The 18,742-nt window shown below is 44.2% G+C and overlaps 9 protein-coding genes across 9 annotated transcripts; 5 read left to right on the top strand and 4 right to left on the bottom strand.

Annotated features, from left to right (window-relative positions):
• Nucleotides 1-843: 843 nt before the first annotated feature.
• On the top strand, nucleotides 844-1,254 carry PUMCH_004017 (uncharacterized protein; the record flags this gene model as incomplete). Its single annotated transcript, XM_063022969.1, has 1 exon — nucleotides 844-1,254. One exon carries the CDS (start codon nucleotides 844-846, stop codon nucleotides 1,252-1,254), a length of 411 nt encoding a protein of 136 aa, XP_062879039.1.
• A 1,176-nt stretch (nucleotides 1,255-2,430) lies between these two features.
• PUMCH_004016 (uncharacterized protein) lies at nucleotides 2,431-5,673 on the top strand (the record flags this gene model as incomplete). Its single annotated transcript, XM_063022968.1, has 1 exon — nucleotides 2,431-5,673. One exon carries the CDS (start codon nucleotides 2,431-2,433, stop codon nucleotides 5,671-5,673), a length of 3,243 nt encoding a protein of 1,080 aa, XP_062879038.1.
• A 160-nt stretch (nucleotides 5,674-5,833) lies between these two features.
• Nucleotides 5,834-6,712, bottom strand: PUMCH_004015 (uncharacterized protein; the record flags this gene model as incomplete). The annotated part of the gene is made up of 1 exon (XM_063022967.1): nucleotides 5,834-6,712. One exon carries the CDS (start codon nucleotides 6,710-6,712, stop codon nucleotides 5,834-5,836), a length of 879 nt encoding a protein of 292 aa, XP_062879037.1.
• A 1,780-nt stretch (nucleotides 6,713-8,492) lies between these two features.
• Nucleotides 8,493-9,416, top strand: PUMCH_004014 (uncharacterized protein; the record flags this gene model as incomplete). Its single annotated transcript, XM_063022966.1, has 1 exon — nucleotides 8,493-9,416. The coding sequence occupies one exon, from the start codon at nucleotides 8,493-8,495 to the stop codon at nucleotides 9,414-9,416; it is 924 nt and encodes a 307-aa protein (XP_062879036.1).
• Nucleotides 9,417-9,787: 371 nt separating this feature from the next.
• Nucleotides 9,788-11,176, bottom strand: PUMCH_004013 (uncharacterized protein; the record flags this gene model as incomplete). The annotated part of the gene is made up of 1 exon (XM_063022965.1): nucleotides 9,788-11,176. One exon carries the CDS (start codon nucleotides 11,174-11,176, stop codon nucleotides 9,788-9,790), a length of 1,389 nt encoding a protein of 462 aa, XP_062879035.1.
• A 1,089-nt stretch (nucleotides 11,177-12,265) lies between these two features.
• Nucleotides 12,266-15,082, bottom strand: PUMCH_004012 (uncharacterized protein; the record flags this gene model as incomplete). Its single annotated transcript, XM_063022964.1, has 1 exon — nucleotides 12,266-15,082. The coding sequence occupies one exon, from the start codon at nucleotides 15,080-15,082 to the stop codon at nucleotides 12,266-12,268; it is 2,817 nt and encodes a 938-aa protein (XP_062879034.1).
• Nucleotides 15,083-15,758: 676 nt separating this feature from the next.
• Nucleotides 15,759-16,802, top strand: PUMCH_004011 (uncharacterized protein; the record flags this gene model as incomplete). Its single annotated transcript, XM_063022963.1, has 1 exon — nucleotides 15,759-16,802. One exon carries the CDS (start codon nucleotides 15,759-15,761, stop codon nucleotides 16,800-16,802), a length of 1,044 nt encoding a protein of 347 aa, XP_062879033.1.
• A 1-nt stretch (nucleotide 16,803) lies between these two features.
• PUMCH_004010 (uncharacterized protein) lies at nucleotides 16,804-17,745 on the bottom strand (the record flags this gene model as incomplete). Its single annotated transcript, XM_063022962.1, has 1 exon — nucleotides 16,804-17,745. The coding sequence occupies one exon, from the start codon at nucleotides 17,743-17,745 to the stop codon at nucleotides 16,804-16,806; it is 942 nt and encodes a 313-aa protein (XP_062879032.1).
• Nucleotides 17,746-18,090: 345 nt separating this feature from the next.
• On the top strand, nucleotides 18,091-18,543 carry PUMCH_004009 (uncharacterized protein; the record flags this gene model as incomplete). The annotated part of the gene is made up of 1 exon (XM_063022961.1): nucleotides 18,091-18,543. One exon carries the CDS (start codon nucleotides 18,091-18,093, stop codon nucleotides 18,541-18,543), a length of 453 nt encoding a protein of 150 aa, XP_062879031.1.
• Nucleotides 18,544-18,742: the final 199 nt, after the last annotated feature.

Genomic DNA, 18,742 nt, shown 5'->3' with positions numbered 1-18,742 from the left:
GTCTAGAAATTTGCTTTAGGGCGTCTGTCGGATACTCATCTTTTTTGGTTTTCAAAAGACTTCATTTCGTGACCTTGTTCATTTCCAAGAGTAACCACAATCCACATCAACTTCATGCGCAATCGCTTGCAAGCGAAAAACGAGTCTTCCTTCGAATTTTTAATTCTTGAAGAAGCTATTCGCGCTTCTTTTGTGATCACTTCGTTCGTCTAGTATCAATGACCAAAGCGCTTACCACACTTTTTGAAAAAATAGAAAGGCCAGTAGCTCTCTATGATATAAAATCCGAGTCAATCTCCCTACTTCTTACACAGCAATCTCATAAATCGTAGAGTCAAGTTTCTTCGTGGTATCTATGGTACCATTACGATAAGCTGTTCCCCCTAACATCTATCTAGTAGAATTTAAATCAATCAGAGATATCAATACCTTTAAAAAATAATTCGACCTCACTAGAAATGCCGAGTCACAATGACCTCTATCATGCATTTTTCACATTCAATCACAATGCATTGGAATCCCTATTCAACCAAAGATCGGAATCCAAACAATCCATACGAAGAAAATACAGACTTGACTAATATAGAAGCTTGAATAATTTTCTATCTTTTGATGATAGCATTGAACCCGATCTCCATGTTTCTCCACAATCTCTCTATATGCCCTCTATATGTTTCATCCCCAGATTATCTATTCCAACTCCCTGATTGGGTATAATCAAGCACACCCAAACGCATAGTGATAAAATAGAAACCAAACCAAATATTCTGGTAACAATTTCCATACAGAAGTGTTCAATATCAATATCTCTGTCGAAATTCCGAGTCTGTTTTCATATCCAACATGAACGACGAAAAAGAACCCAACGAGTTCCAAATTCACAACTCGAACGTCTCCATTAACACACTACCGGCCTGTACGCGGTCCCAGCTCACTCGTTTCAATGGAGTAGATAGACCGCAGCTTTACGTGGCCATTAGAGGATACATATATGATGTCTCAAGTAACGTGGATAACTACGGCGTAGGTAAGGGCTACCACAAATTGGTGGGCAAGGATGTGAGCCGATTGTTGGGATTGAACAAACTAAGCGTTCTGCCGGAAGAAAAGGACGGAAAGCCCGATTGGGAGACGTCATGGGACACGAGTGGTTTGACTGAGCAACAGCAAGAAACTGTTGATAAATGGGTGTTGTTTTTTCAAGCCCGGTATAAGATCGTTGGGGTGGTAGTCGATCATTATCAGAGCAAGTAAGGATCTGTCAATGGTGTTACGTTTGGGGTAAATAGATTTAGACGAGCTGTAAATGAAGTGGGCAGAATGCGGTCCAATATTTTCCATTGAAACAGACCTTGATCATGCATAGTTGATTTAAACTTTGGAAAAATGATGCAGTGGAGTCTATGGCAGTGATATTGGGAGCTGTGACAAATGAGCGGTGGACCTTTCTATTCTGAAGTTGTCCATTCCTCAACGACATTTCTCAAATGAGTGCAGACATCTTTAGCAGTTTAATCCTTAGAGTCTGTTGAAATCTCGATTAAAAAAATCCAAAAACAGTTCCTCACCCCAATTAGTGACCTCTTGAACGTGAACACCAATCCTACCAATACACTGATTACTACGACCTATACGATCTTCGCTGCCATACTCCAGATTTCCTTTTGTTGCAGCTAACGAAGAAACAATCTGAAATGATGACTTTTACCAATTACTAGAACATTCAGGGGCCTTCTCCTAATCTTTTCTAGAAGCATCACCGATTCCGAAGATGGTTCTTCTGCAGGATCCAACGGCGAGATCAAACGGCCTTCTAATTTGAGAATAGCCTTTCCGCACAGGGGTTTTTTCTATAAGCTGAGCCGCGCTCCATCAAAACAACACTGCATGCCAAGGAAAAATGTACTTCAAATGAACGACCTTTGTCAGCCATTGGTGGGTGTTGCTGGACAAATTTAGACTGCGGTTATGAACAGTTTCACTCTGTAGGCTATACTCCTATTGAGATGCCTCTGGAGAGTAATTAAGGAACTAAGTATGTGCCAAAATGCAAAGAACCAAGAAGTTATACTGCCAATTGATTGCCACCGTAAAAAGAATTGAAAAAAATATATTCTATTAGAAATGTCCAACTACTTAGCAGTGCCCATCGCTACTCGACTAGCCTTAAGATTAGGCCCGGGTCACGTGACTCGCGCTTATTGACCTAAACTTTACTGCGGATACCGCTCATATACCTAACAAATACGCTTCATATCCCTTTCTCATCGTAGCAAATTCGAGAAACCGATCGCAGAATCCATATCTGGAACCTTTCCGTTCGTCCGTTTGCCATTTCCGTTCTCTATTTCCCCGAATCCGTCTCCTAGCATCCGTTAACCCGGACCTGATACCCTCCCAAAAAAGACATATCTCCCTCCAATACGACCAATGTCTGCTCAAAATCAGAAGCAGCTACGGGATCAGCTTCTATCGGAGAATCCGTCCACCAATTCGCTTTCTGGATTTGGCCCGGGCCAGCCCACTGCTGGTAATACTGATCGTGCGCAATCTATGCTGTATCAAATGGACTATGTTCCTGAAATCCATCAGCCGCATCCCAACCAACAAAGACCCCTTACAAACCATGATTTGGTGACACCTGTACTTGATCTGCAAAGTCATGCGAATGCATCCTCTCGTAAAAGCTCGATGAACATCCGTTTGTTCCGTAGAAAGGGCAATGAACCTGTACACTTCGATGACGACAAGGGCGCCGACATTCTGGACTTTGCGGCTGCTCAGTGCTCCATCAATGACTTGACGCATTTGCGCGATTCAGGACGGTACAACACCATGGGTTTTGGTGCGTCTGACACTGCCCCTATCATCCCTACGTTCGGAACCTTTGATGGGAAACCAAAGAACATGAACAATGTCCAGTATCGTAAACACATGAATCATCAAAAGAAAATGAATCTTGCGCAAAGTGCGCGTGCCATGTCTCTTGCTGGCGGCAATCCAATGGCTTCTGGTACCAGCCGAACACTGTCTCTTGTAGGTGGAGGAGGTCCCTATGATAGAGCCATGTCTTTAGGTATGGCTAGCGCTGCTAATAACAGGGCCATGTCGCTTAACTCCAATGTGTATCTCCAGCAGGGCCGGGGGCCGCCACCGCAGCAGCAGCAACGTCCTATGATGAGAAATGGCGCCATCTCCCCCAACCACAACTACCCCATGGGTCAGCCTCACACAATGTCTTTGAGATCCAACAGTGGTTATCCGCAACAACAAAGAGGTCCTCCGCCGATGGGGGCTCGTGCTAACTCCATGGGTATGAGACTGAATCCTAATTATTTCAATGGTGGGCCGCCTGGTCAATTTCAAGGCCATCCTAGCCAATTTCAAGGCCAAGGACAGCCACAGGGACCTCCCGGCCATTTTCAGGGACAAGGTCCGCCACACGGCTCCTACGTTGGTGCTCAAGGCTATCCTGGCCAAATTCAAGGACAGCAAGGACAATTTATCTCTCAGGGTCTGTTTAATGGCCCTCCTCGCACTAAATCTTTCACCGATCCAAGTAAACTAATCTCACAGAAACAAGGCTTTCCTCCCATCTCTCCACCAATGGACTCCTCTGCATCAAACAATTCGACGCCCACCCTCAACCCAGGACCAATTCCACATCCAGCCTGGACCAAAGGCGCTTTGCTGGGTCTTGGTCAACAATCCAATGACTCTTTGATGAATGTAGTCGAGGAAGAGGAGGAAGATTCAAAAATCCACCCACAGAAATCAGCTGGAGATAGACTCTCTTTGAAAGATTTCAAAAGCAAACCACTTCCAGCTCATGACTTAGACTCGTTTCTTCCTCCTACCTCGCCAGGCGCAGACGAAGGAGATCACGTCTTCCGCTTCGATAATAGTCTGAGTCCACAAGTCTCACGCAAGTCAACAATCAAAAAAACAAACTCTAAAAGAGTCAGAAAATTGGACTTATTCAGTTCTGATCCGGTACAAGACGATGACAAAACCGAATCTGTACAGTCTCCGCCACGGATTAATTGTGAAAACTTGGATTCACCTCTGTCCCCAGCTGGCTCTCAATCCTCTCCAAACTCGAAGAAATCTGCAATAAAGCTCAGAAGTTTGACTGCCAATACAGTTTTCAGCAATTTCCGTTCGGTACTGTCCCAAGGAACCGACTCTCTAAGCAAGCCAGAGGAGCAATCCCCTGACTCAGAAAATGTGAAAAGCTCTGGCGCTTCTCTGCGCACCGAATTCGAGCAAGGATTGAATGCATCCAACTCTGTGTACTCTGGCAGTACCAAGGGTCAGGAAAAAGAGACAACTGATGAATTCAATCTTCAGAAGACCTTGCTGCAATCTTCCATGGTCTCCTCCGCCAAAATTAGTGTCCCGGCAGAAAAGTTGGATGAAGTAAGCAGTAAGCTTGAACCACTGCAATCCAAATCATCTGCGTATTCCGTTGATGCTTCTGAACTGCAAATCGACAATCCGAAGAGACATCTGCAGCTGCCTTCGGCTGAAGTATTAACAAAAGCCTCCCAAGAAATTGAACGTCGTGCTTCCACGCTTTCCCGCTCCAATTCTGAGTTGAAATTGCAAGGTTTTTTACCTACAAGCTCTCTTTTAAAGAATACTAGCCGAATTCCTTCGACTTCTTCTATTCAAGAGCTTGACGATGATAAGAAGGACAAGAGAAAGTCTGGAGTATCTGCTCGTGGGTTAATTAAAAGATTGTCGAAATCATCTATCAAAAGAGCACCTGAAGAGCCCAAAGAGTTGGCGAAGGAGCCGTTCAGCTTCACAAAGGAAGAACTTGCAATTATGACCTGCAACAATGATTTGCAGAATGAATTGCAATTGGTGACCAGTGAGTTGGCCTTGTCGATCAAGCGGGAGTTGGACTTGGAGAATCAATTGAGGTCACGTCAAAATACTCTTACAGGATCTCAAAAGATTCGGGACGGTCTGGCTGATGCTCTAGCCGAAAAGTCTAGAATAATTGCTGATCTTCAAGACAAGCTCAACAACGAACGCCGTCTCCGCTTCATTAGTGAAGAGCATGCAATTCTCGCCGAAAATGGACAGTCTCCGAGCGCGCTCAAATTGGATTACGAAAAAAATGAAATCTACAAGCAACTACTTGTTAAAAATGATTTGGTCACGCAGCTCCAAGACAAGTTAGAAGAATCTGCTCAAATTAGTAATGGGGATTCACATGAGAGTCTTTTGTACAAGTATAACGACCTAGTGAAGGAGAATTCTGATTTAAAAGCGCGGTTACGTGATGCAGAAGCACATAACCTCTCCAACGATGATGGTAATACCGACGACACAAGCGAAGATGATTCTGACAGCGGTGCCAATCAAGAGTATGAGAAGGCACAGATCATGTCACTTCGTACACAGCGTGACGAACTACGCGAAATGATTGTGAAGCTCACAGTTTCGCAAAACACGGAATTAAAAGTGGCCAATGACCGCATCAAATTGCTTGAGACAAAGTTAGAGAAAGCCAACCCGGGGACCTTGAAACAAAGCCGCCGGCTGCTGAGAGGTGAGAACGAGTCGGTGTCTAATAAAAGTACTGACCCTTTCAGTTCAAGTCAAGGAGGTAGGCTCCAAGGTCTTAACATAGTGTCTCCAACCAACAAGTTGTTTGATTAGAGGTGCAAGCCTTAATTTGCATTGTATATTAATAAAACAGGAATGGATAGGTAACCTCCGATCCAGTGTAGATACAAGTGACTACATTGTTCAGTATCCGATTTGTGAGTTGTATTATCTAGTTGTCTATTCGCTCAAAGGAGTGTGTGGGTGAGAAGATCTAGGCCAGAGTATCGTAGTAAGTGCAAATGAAATCACGGATTACTTGACCAATGAGCTGTCCCTGGTTTTCCAAGTTGGATGTCTTGTAAGCCAGGCGCTCATATGAAGCTTTGTCCATGGAGCCGTTGTCATAAAGACGCTTCAACATGGCCAAAGCCTCATCGCTGATGAATTCCGGGTGGCCCTGGAACGTGAGAACTTTGATCGGCCCCAGTTCTGTTATAAGCCCCTGTATGGAACATTTGGGAGTGTTTCCTACGTTCTGGAACGTCGTGGCAGCCAACAAAGGCTGTGTCGACGTCGCAGGCGGATTGCTGTACACCACATCCATATGGAACTGTACCAAATTGATGTGCTCCAAGAGCTTCCCGTCCGCGGTCAAGAGTGCCTTCCGGAAAGGTGACAGCTCGATGTCTACAATGCTCTTGTTGAGTGCTACAGTGTGGATGCCAGCCTCCCATCCATTTTCGGCAGTATTACGCCCAACCTTGCAGCCCAAGTTTTTTGCCAAAACCTGATGCCCGAAACAAATTCCAACCATGGGAAAGCCTGCCCGACACAAGAGCACATCTTGAATGAATCTATCCAACAGCACTAACCATGGAATATCCGTAGCGAACAGATCCGAGCGAGATCCAGTCAATACCACTCCGCGAACAACTTTCGAGTCGATGTCTCGTGCAAGCTGCACTAACGTTGCATCCGTTTGGGCGATATTGGCTTCACTGGTGTAATCGTCAAATGCGATTTGGTATTTGACCAATGGGAAGGGCAGATCTTGCAAAAGCGTACAGACATTATCTCCAAAATCACCGAATGTTTCCGCCACGCCTAAGATGGGCGTGTCCAACACGAGAACAGCTACGTGTGTTTCCATGGACGGACTAGAGTATGAATGGGAGGTGTAGTAGATAAGGTTTAGGCTAGTGAGAGGGTAAGGTAGATACGACGTGAAAAACTATAACGGTTTTTTTTCGGGTAAGTAAGATTTTTGAACAGTTTTAGTTGAACGTTTTTGTAACTGTTTTGTTTGTCTTCATAAATTGTTTTCGATCCTTGGTTGTTGATAGATCGTTTGAATGATTCTACCGTTGATGTATTGTTGATTCCCTCGGACGAATAAAAAAAGCCCTGATAGAATTAACATTTAAACTCAAAGTAAAAAATGAGTTTCGCTCTTGAAAATCCTCAATGCTAGAGTGTGTGTTTCATATCATAATCCCTTTATAGGACCGCTTAGTATTGTCCTAAGAGGAGTATTTCTACACAAAATTGGATTTGTTTCGAGAAGATTTGTCAAAGTATTAAACAATTGTGAAGTTGAAAAATGGACAATATTTGAAGTATTGTTTGTCCACACAGCTCTTCATTCGATATGTGTGAACGAAACAAAAGGACACAATATCAATCGCGCTGGACCTGTTGCTCTCAATTTGAGACTAAAGTGCGAAACTCATTCTTTTGAAATTCTTTGAATCTCTTTCGATCGCGAAAGTCATCAATACAAATGTTGTAGAACAATGTTTCACAGAATTCTGTAGATCAATCCTATACAAATGTCACTATAATAATGTAAAGCCGAGTCTTCTTTCGATATAATCAGGCAAAGTGTTCAGTTTTCTCCTGTTTGAGCCAATATTTGCTAAGCTCTAATGGAGTCGGTTGGATTTCTGTAAGATGGATAGGAGCTTCGCCCATACTCAGGATGTCCGAAGCCATGTATTGAAGCGAAGAAAAAACCATTTAATTCTTTGACATCCTCATCTTCGAATACCCTACGAGTTTCAATGCTCTCCACTAAGCCTTCTTGAGCACGAATGGTAACGATAAAGCAGAACAAACGATGACGCCAACAATGATGTCAAATTTTCAGCCATCCATAATGTTAATTCCAAATACTCCAATCTGATTTTGGAAAATATTGGTGCCGAAAAACGGTTCCTGATTAGTAATCTCAAGAGCTTGGCGGTATTTTTTCAAAAACGGCGTTCACAGCCGAATATTAGCAATATCACCGAAACTAGGTCGCGCCAATCTCATGGATTCTCACCGTTAAATCACTGAAAAAGTTTCCAAAATGTACGGAAATAATGAATTCTCAATTTTTCTAAATTTCCCTCCACCACTAACTTCTTCTGTATCCTCCTCCTCTTCTTATTTATAACCAGCACTAGCCAAAAGTATCCTACAACAACACGAACTACCACATAAATTTGACAGTAATCGCACCAGAGGAATCCGCCATTTCGTCCGTTTTCCAAAATCCTTTATTAAAAAAAATTTTGGACCGTTTTATCCCCGTTCCCCACATTCTTGCCCCTCCAACCTCTGGGGCTGCATGGAGCTACTTTTTTACTCACTTCCAATCTCTTCCAAACCACCGCAGCATATTTGTCTGCCGCAACTCTAGCTCCTCCGTAGTCGTAATCTATCCATTAACATTCTTGTGTCACTAACGCTAGCCAGCACGTGACGCTCTCCCACCTCTCCCCATTTGACAACTGAACCACAGCTATTGTACTGAGATACAACATCTGAAAAAGTATCACAATACATTCTAGAGTTTGCAGCCTACAGAATATATAGTACTCTGTGCTGTCTTATTCTAATTTATATTTCTCCAAAGACACAACCACATTCATTTCTATCGAACAACAATGAACGGAAGAGACGACAATACCCACACAGGCACCATTTCCAACTTGAGTGCCGGGTTGAAACTGGTTTCACTCGCCGATCAGCAACAAAATGCGGTCAACTTGAATTTGCTACAGCAACACCTCCATAACGAAACCGATAACAGTGCTACACAGAATCGGATTAGCCGCTTTTTCGCCAACCAGCCCACCGAAGGTTATACGCTCTTCTCGCACCGGTCCGCGCCCAACGGGTTCAAGGTGGCTATTATTTTGCTGGAACTTGACTCACCTTTCAACACCATCTTCTTGGACTTCAACAACGGTGAGCAGCGTGCTCCGGAGTTTGTGTCCATCAACCCGAACGCACGTGTGCCTGCGTTGATTGACCATGCCAACGATAACACCTCCATTTGGGAGTCGGGCGCCATTATTTTGTACTTGGTTTCCAAGTATTTGAAAGAGCAGGGCGAGTGTCCACTCTGGTCTGATAATATGGTAGAGCAGTCGCAGATTTCCTCCTGGCTCTTTTTCCAGACTTCTGGCCATGCTCCAATGATTGGACAGGCTTTACACTTCCGTTACTTCCATTCGTGCCCTGTTCCATCTGCTGTGGAGAGATACACCGATGAGGTGAGACGAGTTTATGGAGTCATCGAGATGGCTTTGGCCGAGCGCAGAGAGGCCTTGATCATGGACTTGGACCGCGACAACGCAGCCGCCTACTCCGCAGGAACTACGCCCTTGAGCTCTTCTAGATATTTCGACTATCCCGTGTGGCTCGTCGGAGACCGTGCTACAGTGGCCGACTTGTCGTTTGTGCCATGGAATAACGTGGTGGACAGAATTGGAATTAATCTTAAACTGGAATTTCCAGAGGTATATAAATGGACAAAGAACATGATGAGGCGACCAGCTGTGATTCGTGCTTTGAGAGGAGACTAATGCTGTCTCTCAGCACAACCTCAGCATTCGCAGCCCATATTTTAGTGGGTCCTGCGACCCACCTCTTTGGTGATTCACTCATTGTCAGTCATTACTTCGTTTGGATATACATTAACTACAGGCCTTTCATGACATTTATGCTTTGTATCTCGTCGAGTACATGTATTTTGGTAGCTCTTTAGATGCTTTCGGAGTCGTCAGATCAATTTCCCGAGGCGTGTGTATAGAGACACAACATTGACGTATCCTACATACTGTGGCTGCGAAATGCAAGAAATAAACTTTTATAATCGAAGACTTTGACTCTTCTGGAGCTAAAGTGTAATATGTAACGTAAAAATTAAAGAGAAGTTGGAGAGCATTGATGTCAATTAACCGTTGATGTCGGCAGCAGTGTAGTTGGCAGTAGCGTAGTCCCACAAGAAGGTAACCTTGTCTGGAGCAGAAGGGTTTCCACATTGTTGCTTGTAAGAAACATTGCCGATTCTGCTGGCAATGTACTTGTTGTAATTTTCAAGCTTACAAGAGAAACCTGGACCATCTTGACAAGATGGGATAGGAATGACAGCATCGTTCAAGACAATTCTGACGTATGAGTCAGAGCCACACTTGTACTTCTCGGTCACAAGTCTAGCACCTTGAGGAACAACTTGAACGTGAGAGTATGGAGATGGGAAAGGAACGTGGTCAGTTGGGATTGGCTCCTTTGGTGCAGCCAAACCAAGACCTGCGAAGTGAAGCTCAACATCGGTGTCGTGGGTGAAGGCAAGGACAACCTTGTACTTAGGGTTGGCTTCGTTCAAGAAAGCGGTGGTGGCGTTGATGTATGGAGCAGTAAGGACAGCGGTCAAGTTGTGACCACCAGCGTGGTTGTAGTAGTTGGAAATGTCCTGACCGTAAGAGTATTTGACAAATTCCTCGTTAGTGAAAAGGTTACAGACATTAGACTTGCCTCTGACGTTGGTCTCGTAAGCACACCATGCGAAAAGGTTGCTGACATCAGCGGTGGTCAAGTTGAAGTTCTTGTTGTCCTTGATAATTCTGGTTCTAGCGGTTTCCAAGTAGGAGGTGTTGTACTTAGCGACGATGTCATTGTTGGCGTTCTCGTTGTAGTTAGTGCATCCAATTCTTGGAGTCAAGGAGTTGGCACCCAAAGTAGCATTTTCGGCCAAGACGTAGTAGTTAGCCTCGGTCTCGGAGTACTGGTCACCCAAGAAACCACGAGCAAAGTATCTAGCAGTGACGTGACATCTACCAGAGTTGGAAGTGAACACGTTAAGCTTCTCGGAGGAGGCATCGAACAAAGAGTTGTACTTAGATCTGAACGACATACCGTTTCTCATGGCAGTGTTGGTACCAGCGTAAGTACCCTCAGAGTTGAAAGGAGTGGTCTCCTTTTCGTACAATTCCTGGCTAGGAACGAAGTACACGTAGTCGTTGAAGAATGCCAAGTCACCCTTGAAGGTCTGGTTGTAAGCCTGGGTCTTGTTGAAGATGGCCTCTAACTTTTTACCAACACCGATCGATGGGTATCTTTCACCGTGTCTAGACATCAAGTGGACCTGCTCCAAAGTACATTGTTCTGGGATATCGGTGGAGATACCGTAACCTGGATGTTGGACATATGGACCAGCACCACCCAAAAATCTGACGTAGTTGTAGCTTTCCACTGAAGCTTGTTCAGGGGTTGCCAAGTCTCTGAAGACCGATTGGCCAGCAAGGAGAAGTCCGTTGTTGAGGAGCTTGGAGACAGAAACCATTGTTGTGTGTTCACAGACAGAAAATCTGATTCAGGTGGAATCGGTTAATTATTTATACCCCTGAGGCATCATCAAGGTTGTACAATTTGCAATCCATAATAATGGCTGCGAACTGGTGTACATTGACTGCATGAACTGCAGGGACTGCAGTAATATAAACTCAACTGCATATACTATGCTTATGAACAGTATCAAACCGTATTACACAGTACCCGTACTTTCAGCGAATTGCACTGAAAGTAGTTTATGCGGAATGGTCACTGGGACCACACGTGGGAGCTTCACCATGAGGAAAGACAATAGGCTCCTCGAAAAGGCCGTATTCCCGGTATCATTGCTTCATTTTTACTTAACTAGATCCATTAACTGTAGGTAATTGATGACACTAATAGACCTGCTTTGGTACAATTCTTGTCGCTTCGATCTGGCGGGTACCTATTTTTCTTGTCCTTACTGTCAAATTTGGGCGGCTGTTTTGATCGCTTGGACTGCAGAATGGGCCTAATTTCGATTTAGGCTTTCAACACGGCATCAAACGTTGGAGGGCCATGCAATTTGAGCCCTGACCACAAATTAATTAGGTTCGCAAAGTTGCATTTTTGGTAAAAACGGTCTACCATAGAAAGGTTTGGCCCGAACTATGTGGGAAATTTGAAGGTCTCCTCTCTATGTATGGTCAGTGCTACCGGTAAACGATGAAGGAGTAAATTCCAGTCAGCGCGAGAAATTCATCTTTTGAGAAGTCATGAAACGCCTCAAAATGCAATATTATCGCTTAAATGAATAAGTTCCGGTACAGGTTTGTGAGCAGACCGGTAACGGCTTTCAGTTTTTGATGCGATGTGAGTGATCAAACTGGAATGCATGGCGATGACGTCTAGACAAGATAATTACATTACCTAATTGAAAATGAATACTTTTCCCGTCAGAAAGCCGTTAGCGATACCGAAAGATGTGAATTGTAAAAACGCTAGTTCCTGTTTTTGATGTCTATGACTACAGTGACCCAAGTTGCCCCTGAAACCACATGTTATTCGTAATTGACAAGGCGGAGCCGTATACAGAGTGCCGCTGTTATATACTAGATCTTCATCTCTTTCCCTTTTTGGGTCCTTTTTTGCCGTTACTGCTCTGGTTCAGTGCAGGTAACATCATCTTTAATTTTCCAACAGTAATGAGACCAATAGCGTCGTTGGCAGCCAATGTACTGATAATAGCATGCTCCTCAGGCCAATCCTCATCGGCATCCTCTCTGGAGTTGTCCACCTTTCTCTTCGAGAAAAAATTGTATGCCTCACTAATACTTTTTCCCTTTTTGCCCATTCCTGGCTGCACCTTGACCTTATACTTGAACTTGGCTAATGCAGACCAGGGTGCGAAAACAGGAACGGCTGTAGCAATGCTGTCTGTCTTTGATGGTTTGGCAATGAGCGAATCGAGCATGGCCAAGTACGACTCATCAAAAACATCTTCGTCGTCTTCGAAGTACTTTTGAAGCTCACGTTCTTCAGCTTTCCGATCACGCTGTTCCGCAGACCGGGCTTGATTGTACTTGTTCTTTGTAGCCTCTGCCTGTTTTTGCTGTTCTTCGGCTTTTTGTTTTTGTAATGCTTCGATTTGCTTTAAGGTTCCTAATGCTTCAATTCTCAATCTTCTTTCTTCATCATCTTGATCACCATACTTTGCCTTTTGTTTCTTAAGCTTTCCCTTTTTTCCACGTACGTTTTTGGTTTGTACGATTCCCAGAAGAGGATCGAAACTTGTTGGCTCTTGATCGGTCGCAGCAGAACTTTGTGCTTCACTTCCATCGTCCGATTTTGGAGTTTCTGTGCCTGCAGCATCCGTCTGGGAGTCTGTTTTGGTAGATTTTGACAGCATTAGCTTTTCTAAGTCGATGCCTTCCAAATCAGCTTTCTTCCTATCAACTTTAACCTTCAAGCCATGCTCCTCCTGGCGACTTACACGAGTATCCGTGTGCCTTTTTGCCGTTTCCTCGTCTCCTAACCAGTACAATCCAAGGCCCATAACCAATTGAGCAGGCGGCATGAAGTTCTTATCGGCTTTGTAGTTGAGCCTTCCAGGTCCTAGTAAGGACCCATCAAATTCCTTTTTGGTAACATCTTTTCCTTTGAGCCACCATGCAGATGAACTTGCTTTTGAGTTCCAAGCAACAGAAGTTGAGAGAGCAAACACTCCCGCTTGGAACAAGGTAGTAGGTGAGATATCCTCATGTGGGAATGGATTTAAAATAAAAACCTTGAGAGACCCCTCTATATCAGAGGTCACGAAATATGAATCATCGTTGAAGTGACGGTAGTAAATCATGTCAACTTGGATTTCATCGCGCCCGGCAATGCACAAGTAGCCTTCACTTGAAACAAACCAGAAGAATTTTTCAAACCAATACTTGTGGCGAATACTTTTCAACGCATCGGTTTCATTCTTCAATTTCTTTGCTAAATCACGTTCCACTCTCTTCTCGGCGTTCTTCATGGCCATGTCAGAATTTTTCTCGACTTTAGCTTGTTTGCTAGATGCCTCTTTCTTTTGTCCAAAATAGAGACTAGCATTGGCAAAGGCAGATTGTCCCAAATCAATGTCAACATTGAGGGTAGGGATCTCTGGCTTGCGCGCCTTCTTAGCCTTTGTTTTTACTGGCTTTTTAACGAGAGAGTCATCGGAGTCATAATCAGAGTCCGATGCATCACTTTCCGACTCTGATTCCGAGCTGGAGGAGGTATCAGAGTTTGTTTCATCGCTCAGAATATCCTCATCGGCGATGTGAGCAGGATCTCGAAGAGAGAGCTTGATAAGATTTTCTTCAAGTCGCAAAGGCAATCTTATGGTGAGAGCCTCCATGCGATTCTTCTCCGCATCAAATCTAATTACATTCTCAATATCCGTCCAGTCCATTTGTTTCTTGACCATCTCATTGACATACTCGGAGCATGCCTCCACGGTTTCAGCGTGATGTAGGATAGCCTCACCCTTTTTCTCATTTGCTTCTTGTTGATTAACAAGACGTTCGATTTGGCGATCTCTCTCGTTTTTGGCGTTGTCTAAACGTTTCTGAGCATGCTGTTTTTGTTGTTCAATACGCAATGAGTGCTTGGTAGATTCAATGGTAGAAAAGAATTGGTCTATGGTCTTATTATAACCCTCAACAGGCTGAAAGCGGAAACCATCTGTTTTCTTGTATGGCTTGAATGGATGAAATTCATCGTAAACGAACTCCAATGAGTCTTTATCATCAGGCTTATGCAATGGATTCTTCTTCTCGACAATGAAGCCAACGGCTTTACCATTACGACTTGATTGGAGTAGAGAAAAGTACGCTTTCTTAGTGTCATTGAGGGCTTGGAGTGTCTCTGACAAGGCAGAAGAATCTGATTCAAGATCTATGCAACTGCGAGTGTGGTCTACAGGACTGTCTGCCAAAGTCTTGAGAAGCAAATCGTTGGAAAGGTAGCTCGCGTTGATAAACAAAAGCTTGTGAATCGAGAAGACCTTTTTGCTTTTCTCACCGGTCTCGTTGAGCTTTTCTTTATGAGCTGCTACCCAGGCAAGAACGTCCAGTTCTACGAAATCTGGGGACTCTTCTTGAGCATTCAGCTGAGACTCTGTGAACAACAGCTCATCAAATGCGCGATAAGGTTCATTGATGGCATATGTGGCATGGTCAGGACCCAAGTCTTTAACGAGTCTCTGGAGTGCAAGGATCTTCCGCTCCTTGTCCAACAAAAGGACATTACCAGCCGAGAAGAATTCGAAAACGAGGTAATATTCGCCATCTGAAAACTGAAATACAAGAATACGATCGTTGCCTACCTGTTTGATGGAACTGAGCCTTCTACTTTTCAAATGCTTTCTCAACTTGGAAACAAACGCAGACGGTGCAGGCGCCATGGGCCGTTCGAAGTCGGTCGAATGGATCTTGTTTCCGCAATCAACTACCACCAATTGTTTGGAGTCTGGAATGGCGAACTTGAGCACATATTGGCGGGTGGAAGTGGCCACATTGTAGATATTTTGCAACCGATAGTTGAGCACAGTATCCTGGAGCTCGGCAGTCAATATCCGAAGATCTAAGGCGGTGATTCTTTGCTGAATGTTAGTTTGATCTTCAATGCATGATTAAAGCGTGGCGACATACCTTCATGGTGGCAAACAAAGAAAGATATAGGTCTTGGTGAATTTACTGTGTAGAGGATAAGGAAGTGAAAAGTTGCTGAGAAGTGGGAAGAAAGGACGTATGACGTCGACAGGATTTATGAGGAATGAAACTTGAAATTGTGGAATTTGAATCGAATGATTTTTTGATTTTGGTTCAAATTCTACCTGTCTGGTCATTAATCACTGGGTTGATCATGTTAGATCAGATCGAACTACTCCTGTTGTTAGAAGTACACTAGCTCCTACAATAGGCACAACTACTACATTAAGAATTACTACAATAGGTACAATTACTTCTAATTCTAGTTAGATACACTACATAGTATTTGCAACATTCCCTCAATTGGTAATTCTGGTCAATTGATTCATCATCGCACAATTGACTGCTAATTCTATACCATCTCTTGCTATGGAAAACAAAGTGAGGCCATTGGTCGATGCCCTCAAACTGGGCAAGAAAGCCGTCTTCTTTTTGGGTGCCGGAGTATCTACGTCATGCGGAATTCCCGATTTTCGTAGTCCCAAAACAGGTCTATACGCTCAATTGGAACGTTTGAAGCTTCCCTATCCAGAAGCAGTATTCGACATCGACTACTTCCGTGAAAGCCCACAGGCGTTTTATACACTATGCGAGGAGCTTTATCCGGGAAAGTTTTTTCCCTCAAAGTTCCATTTTTTGCTAAGATTGTTCCAGGAGAAGGACCTCTTGCAAAAGGTCTACACTCAGAACATAGACACTCTTGAGCAATTGGCTGGAGTCGATCCAGAAAAAATCATTGCAGCTCACGGATCTTTTGCTGATAACCATTGTATCGAGTGTCAGGAGCGTATGGCGCCCGAGGTGTTGAAGGCACAGATGAGCAAAAAGTCAGAGAACGACGGCATTCCAACCTGCAAAAAATGTCAAGGCTATGTGAAACCCGACATTGTATTCTTCGGTGAAGGTTTGCCAGTAGAGTTCTTCGATAACTGGGACGAGGACTCTGCCAATGTAGATGTAGCCATTGTCGCTGGAACGTCATTGACGGTGTATCCTTTCGCCGGGTTGCCAGCAGAATGTCCCAAGTCATCTTTGCGGGTATTAATCAACAATGAAATAGTTGGAGACTTCAAGCTGAGCCGCAGAAAGTCTGATATCATCTTGAAGAAGACCTGCGACGAAATCGCCCTGCTTCTTGCGCTGGAATTGGGGTGGAACGATGAGTTAGATACACTCATCGAAGCAGAAAAGGCTAAATTCTTGTCCAAGAGTGACATTTCAAGAACTACCATAGCAGCACTGGACGACAGTGTTGAACTGACTGACTCAGGGGCCTTCGTCGACGCTTTGGAAAGTCAAGCCGACGGTCAATTGGACGCTTCCGAAAAAATGGCCAAGAAAGTGGCAGAAGCCATCAAGGATACAGAGGACGAAAAGGCTTTAGAAAAAGACTTCGAGAAATTGACCGTGTAATCTACTTTTTCCTATACAACCTATAGAAGAACCGCATGTTCTCTAGTTTTACGGGATAATCAATCTCCCTATCATCCACTCTATACCAGCAGCTCTCGCTCAGCTGCACAATTTCCCAGGGTCCGTTCTTTTCACTTGGCTTGCCGACTAAGATCGTATCAATCAAGAATTGAACCGGGAACTGCTTCAGGCCCACGGTGATATGAGAATACGAACCAGCGCTCTCAGTGATCAACAAGTAGGAGCCCTTGCGGCAGTTCTTACTCAAGAGTTGTAAGAAACGAACGGTCTCCATTCTTTTCTCGCAGAACAACTCATTAGTGGTGAACAAAAGCGTCACCAAATTCTGCTCCGCCAAATGCAACTCTTCCGCGCTCAGTTGAAGCACATCTCCACAGACAAATGATGAAGAGAAGCTTGTGCCATCGTAAAGCCATTTCTGTTGAACATGCAGCGATACTTTGTGCACTATATTCGTCCAATCGGCAATATCCACTACATCAACATGGAGGGAGCTACTTGAATTTCCATCCTTCAGCTTAATTCCACTGAATAACGATGCAAGACCCACCACCTCTGATGCCGCACCGCCTCCAACACAGAGTACTCGTCTCTCCTCAACAGGATCACGAAACATCTGTAGGACCTCATCAAGTGATGCGAACAAAGATGCATAAGCCAAAGCTCGTGCGGGTACCCACCGCGCTACATATGCCAATCTTTTGTCTTCTGAATTAAAGGCCTCGATGTAGTTTCGGTTAAACAACTCGCCCTTCACCAATTGAACCATTTCAGGGAGTTCCTCAGACGCAAGGATATACTTGAAACATTCTAAAAAAAGTTCAATCACCTTTTTGGTGGTATATGTCTCTGGATGATTGGCTGGGATAATATCATTGGTTGGCTTTGCAGCACCTTTGGCACTCTTTCCACGACCGGACATTTCGTGCTAAATATTTATATGGCTAAAGTAATCAATTGCAGAACCACAAGAATAGAATTTAACTTTCAGAGCACTCAATTAGCCAATACTTAAGTAAGAGCCCTAGACTGATGGTAAGACTGAAGCGCATCGCAGGCATCGCACTTGCACATAAACATGCAATATACAGTATGCACACCAACCGTCCACTATATAAAAGGGTCTTGTGATCCCACCCAGAATTTTTCACCAAACCAGTCTGTGTTAGGCTGCAATCCCAGCACGTGCCCGAGCTAAACCTTCGCGGTTGTTCGGATACAGCTGTGGTGCGCTGTCTAGCAGATCGGCGCTCGTGAAGCAAGTCCGATGTTTGTACCTCTGTCTGTTTTGACAGGTCGCAAGACCACCGTAGGTATCGTTAACGAGCCATTTGCAAAGCTGGTCCCCTTCGGGGTTGAGCGGATTTTGCGGGTGGTTCCAGGTATTTGTGGATCAGAACGTGATAACGTACATCTATATCTATCATGGTATTGGGACAGAGTAGCTCCGTTGACAGACTGGAGAGTAAGCGGATCGGTCTTGAGCTCACCTGGAGACTTGTGGCAACACAACCTCTGGGTTGCAGCTCGGCCAGATGATTCGTGGCGACATATTCCTGTACTCTACGAAGGCCATTTGGCTTGTGATCGTTTGAGTAAAACCATGTTGCGCACATCTGTAAATTGTAGAACAATCTGTAGGAAGAGAATGTCCCCTGATGATGAAATTCGTTTAACTGGAATGATAATGTATCATGACAGATGGTTCCAATTGGCATGACTTAGTGAGACCTGAAGACCGAATGATGTGAAATTCATGTTCGAGAGACCACAAGTTCAAACGACAGCATATTGATCCTTTTCTTAGTAATTGGTTATGAAGAAAACACACAGAAAGTACGTCTTTTGACCACTTTCGTGGTTGAACAGATTGGGTTCAAAGAAGACCTACGAACGCAATGAATAGATTAAGAAAACTC

The sequence above is a fragment of the Australozyma saopauloensis genome, chromosome 5, assembly GCF_035610405.1.
Source record: "Australozyma saopauloensis chromosome 5, complete sequence".
Lineage (NCBI taxonomy): Eukaryota > Fungi > Ascomycota > Pichiomycetes > Serinales > Metschnikowiaceae > Australozyma > Australozyma saopauloensis.
This window is presented reverse-complemented; position numbering and strand designations above follow the sequence as displayed.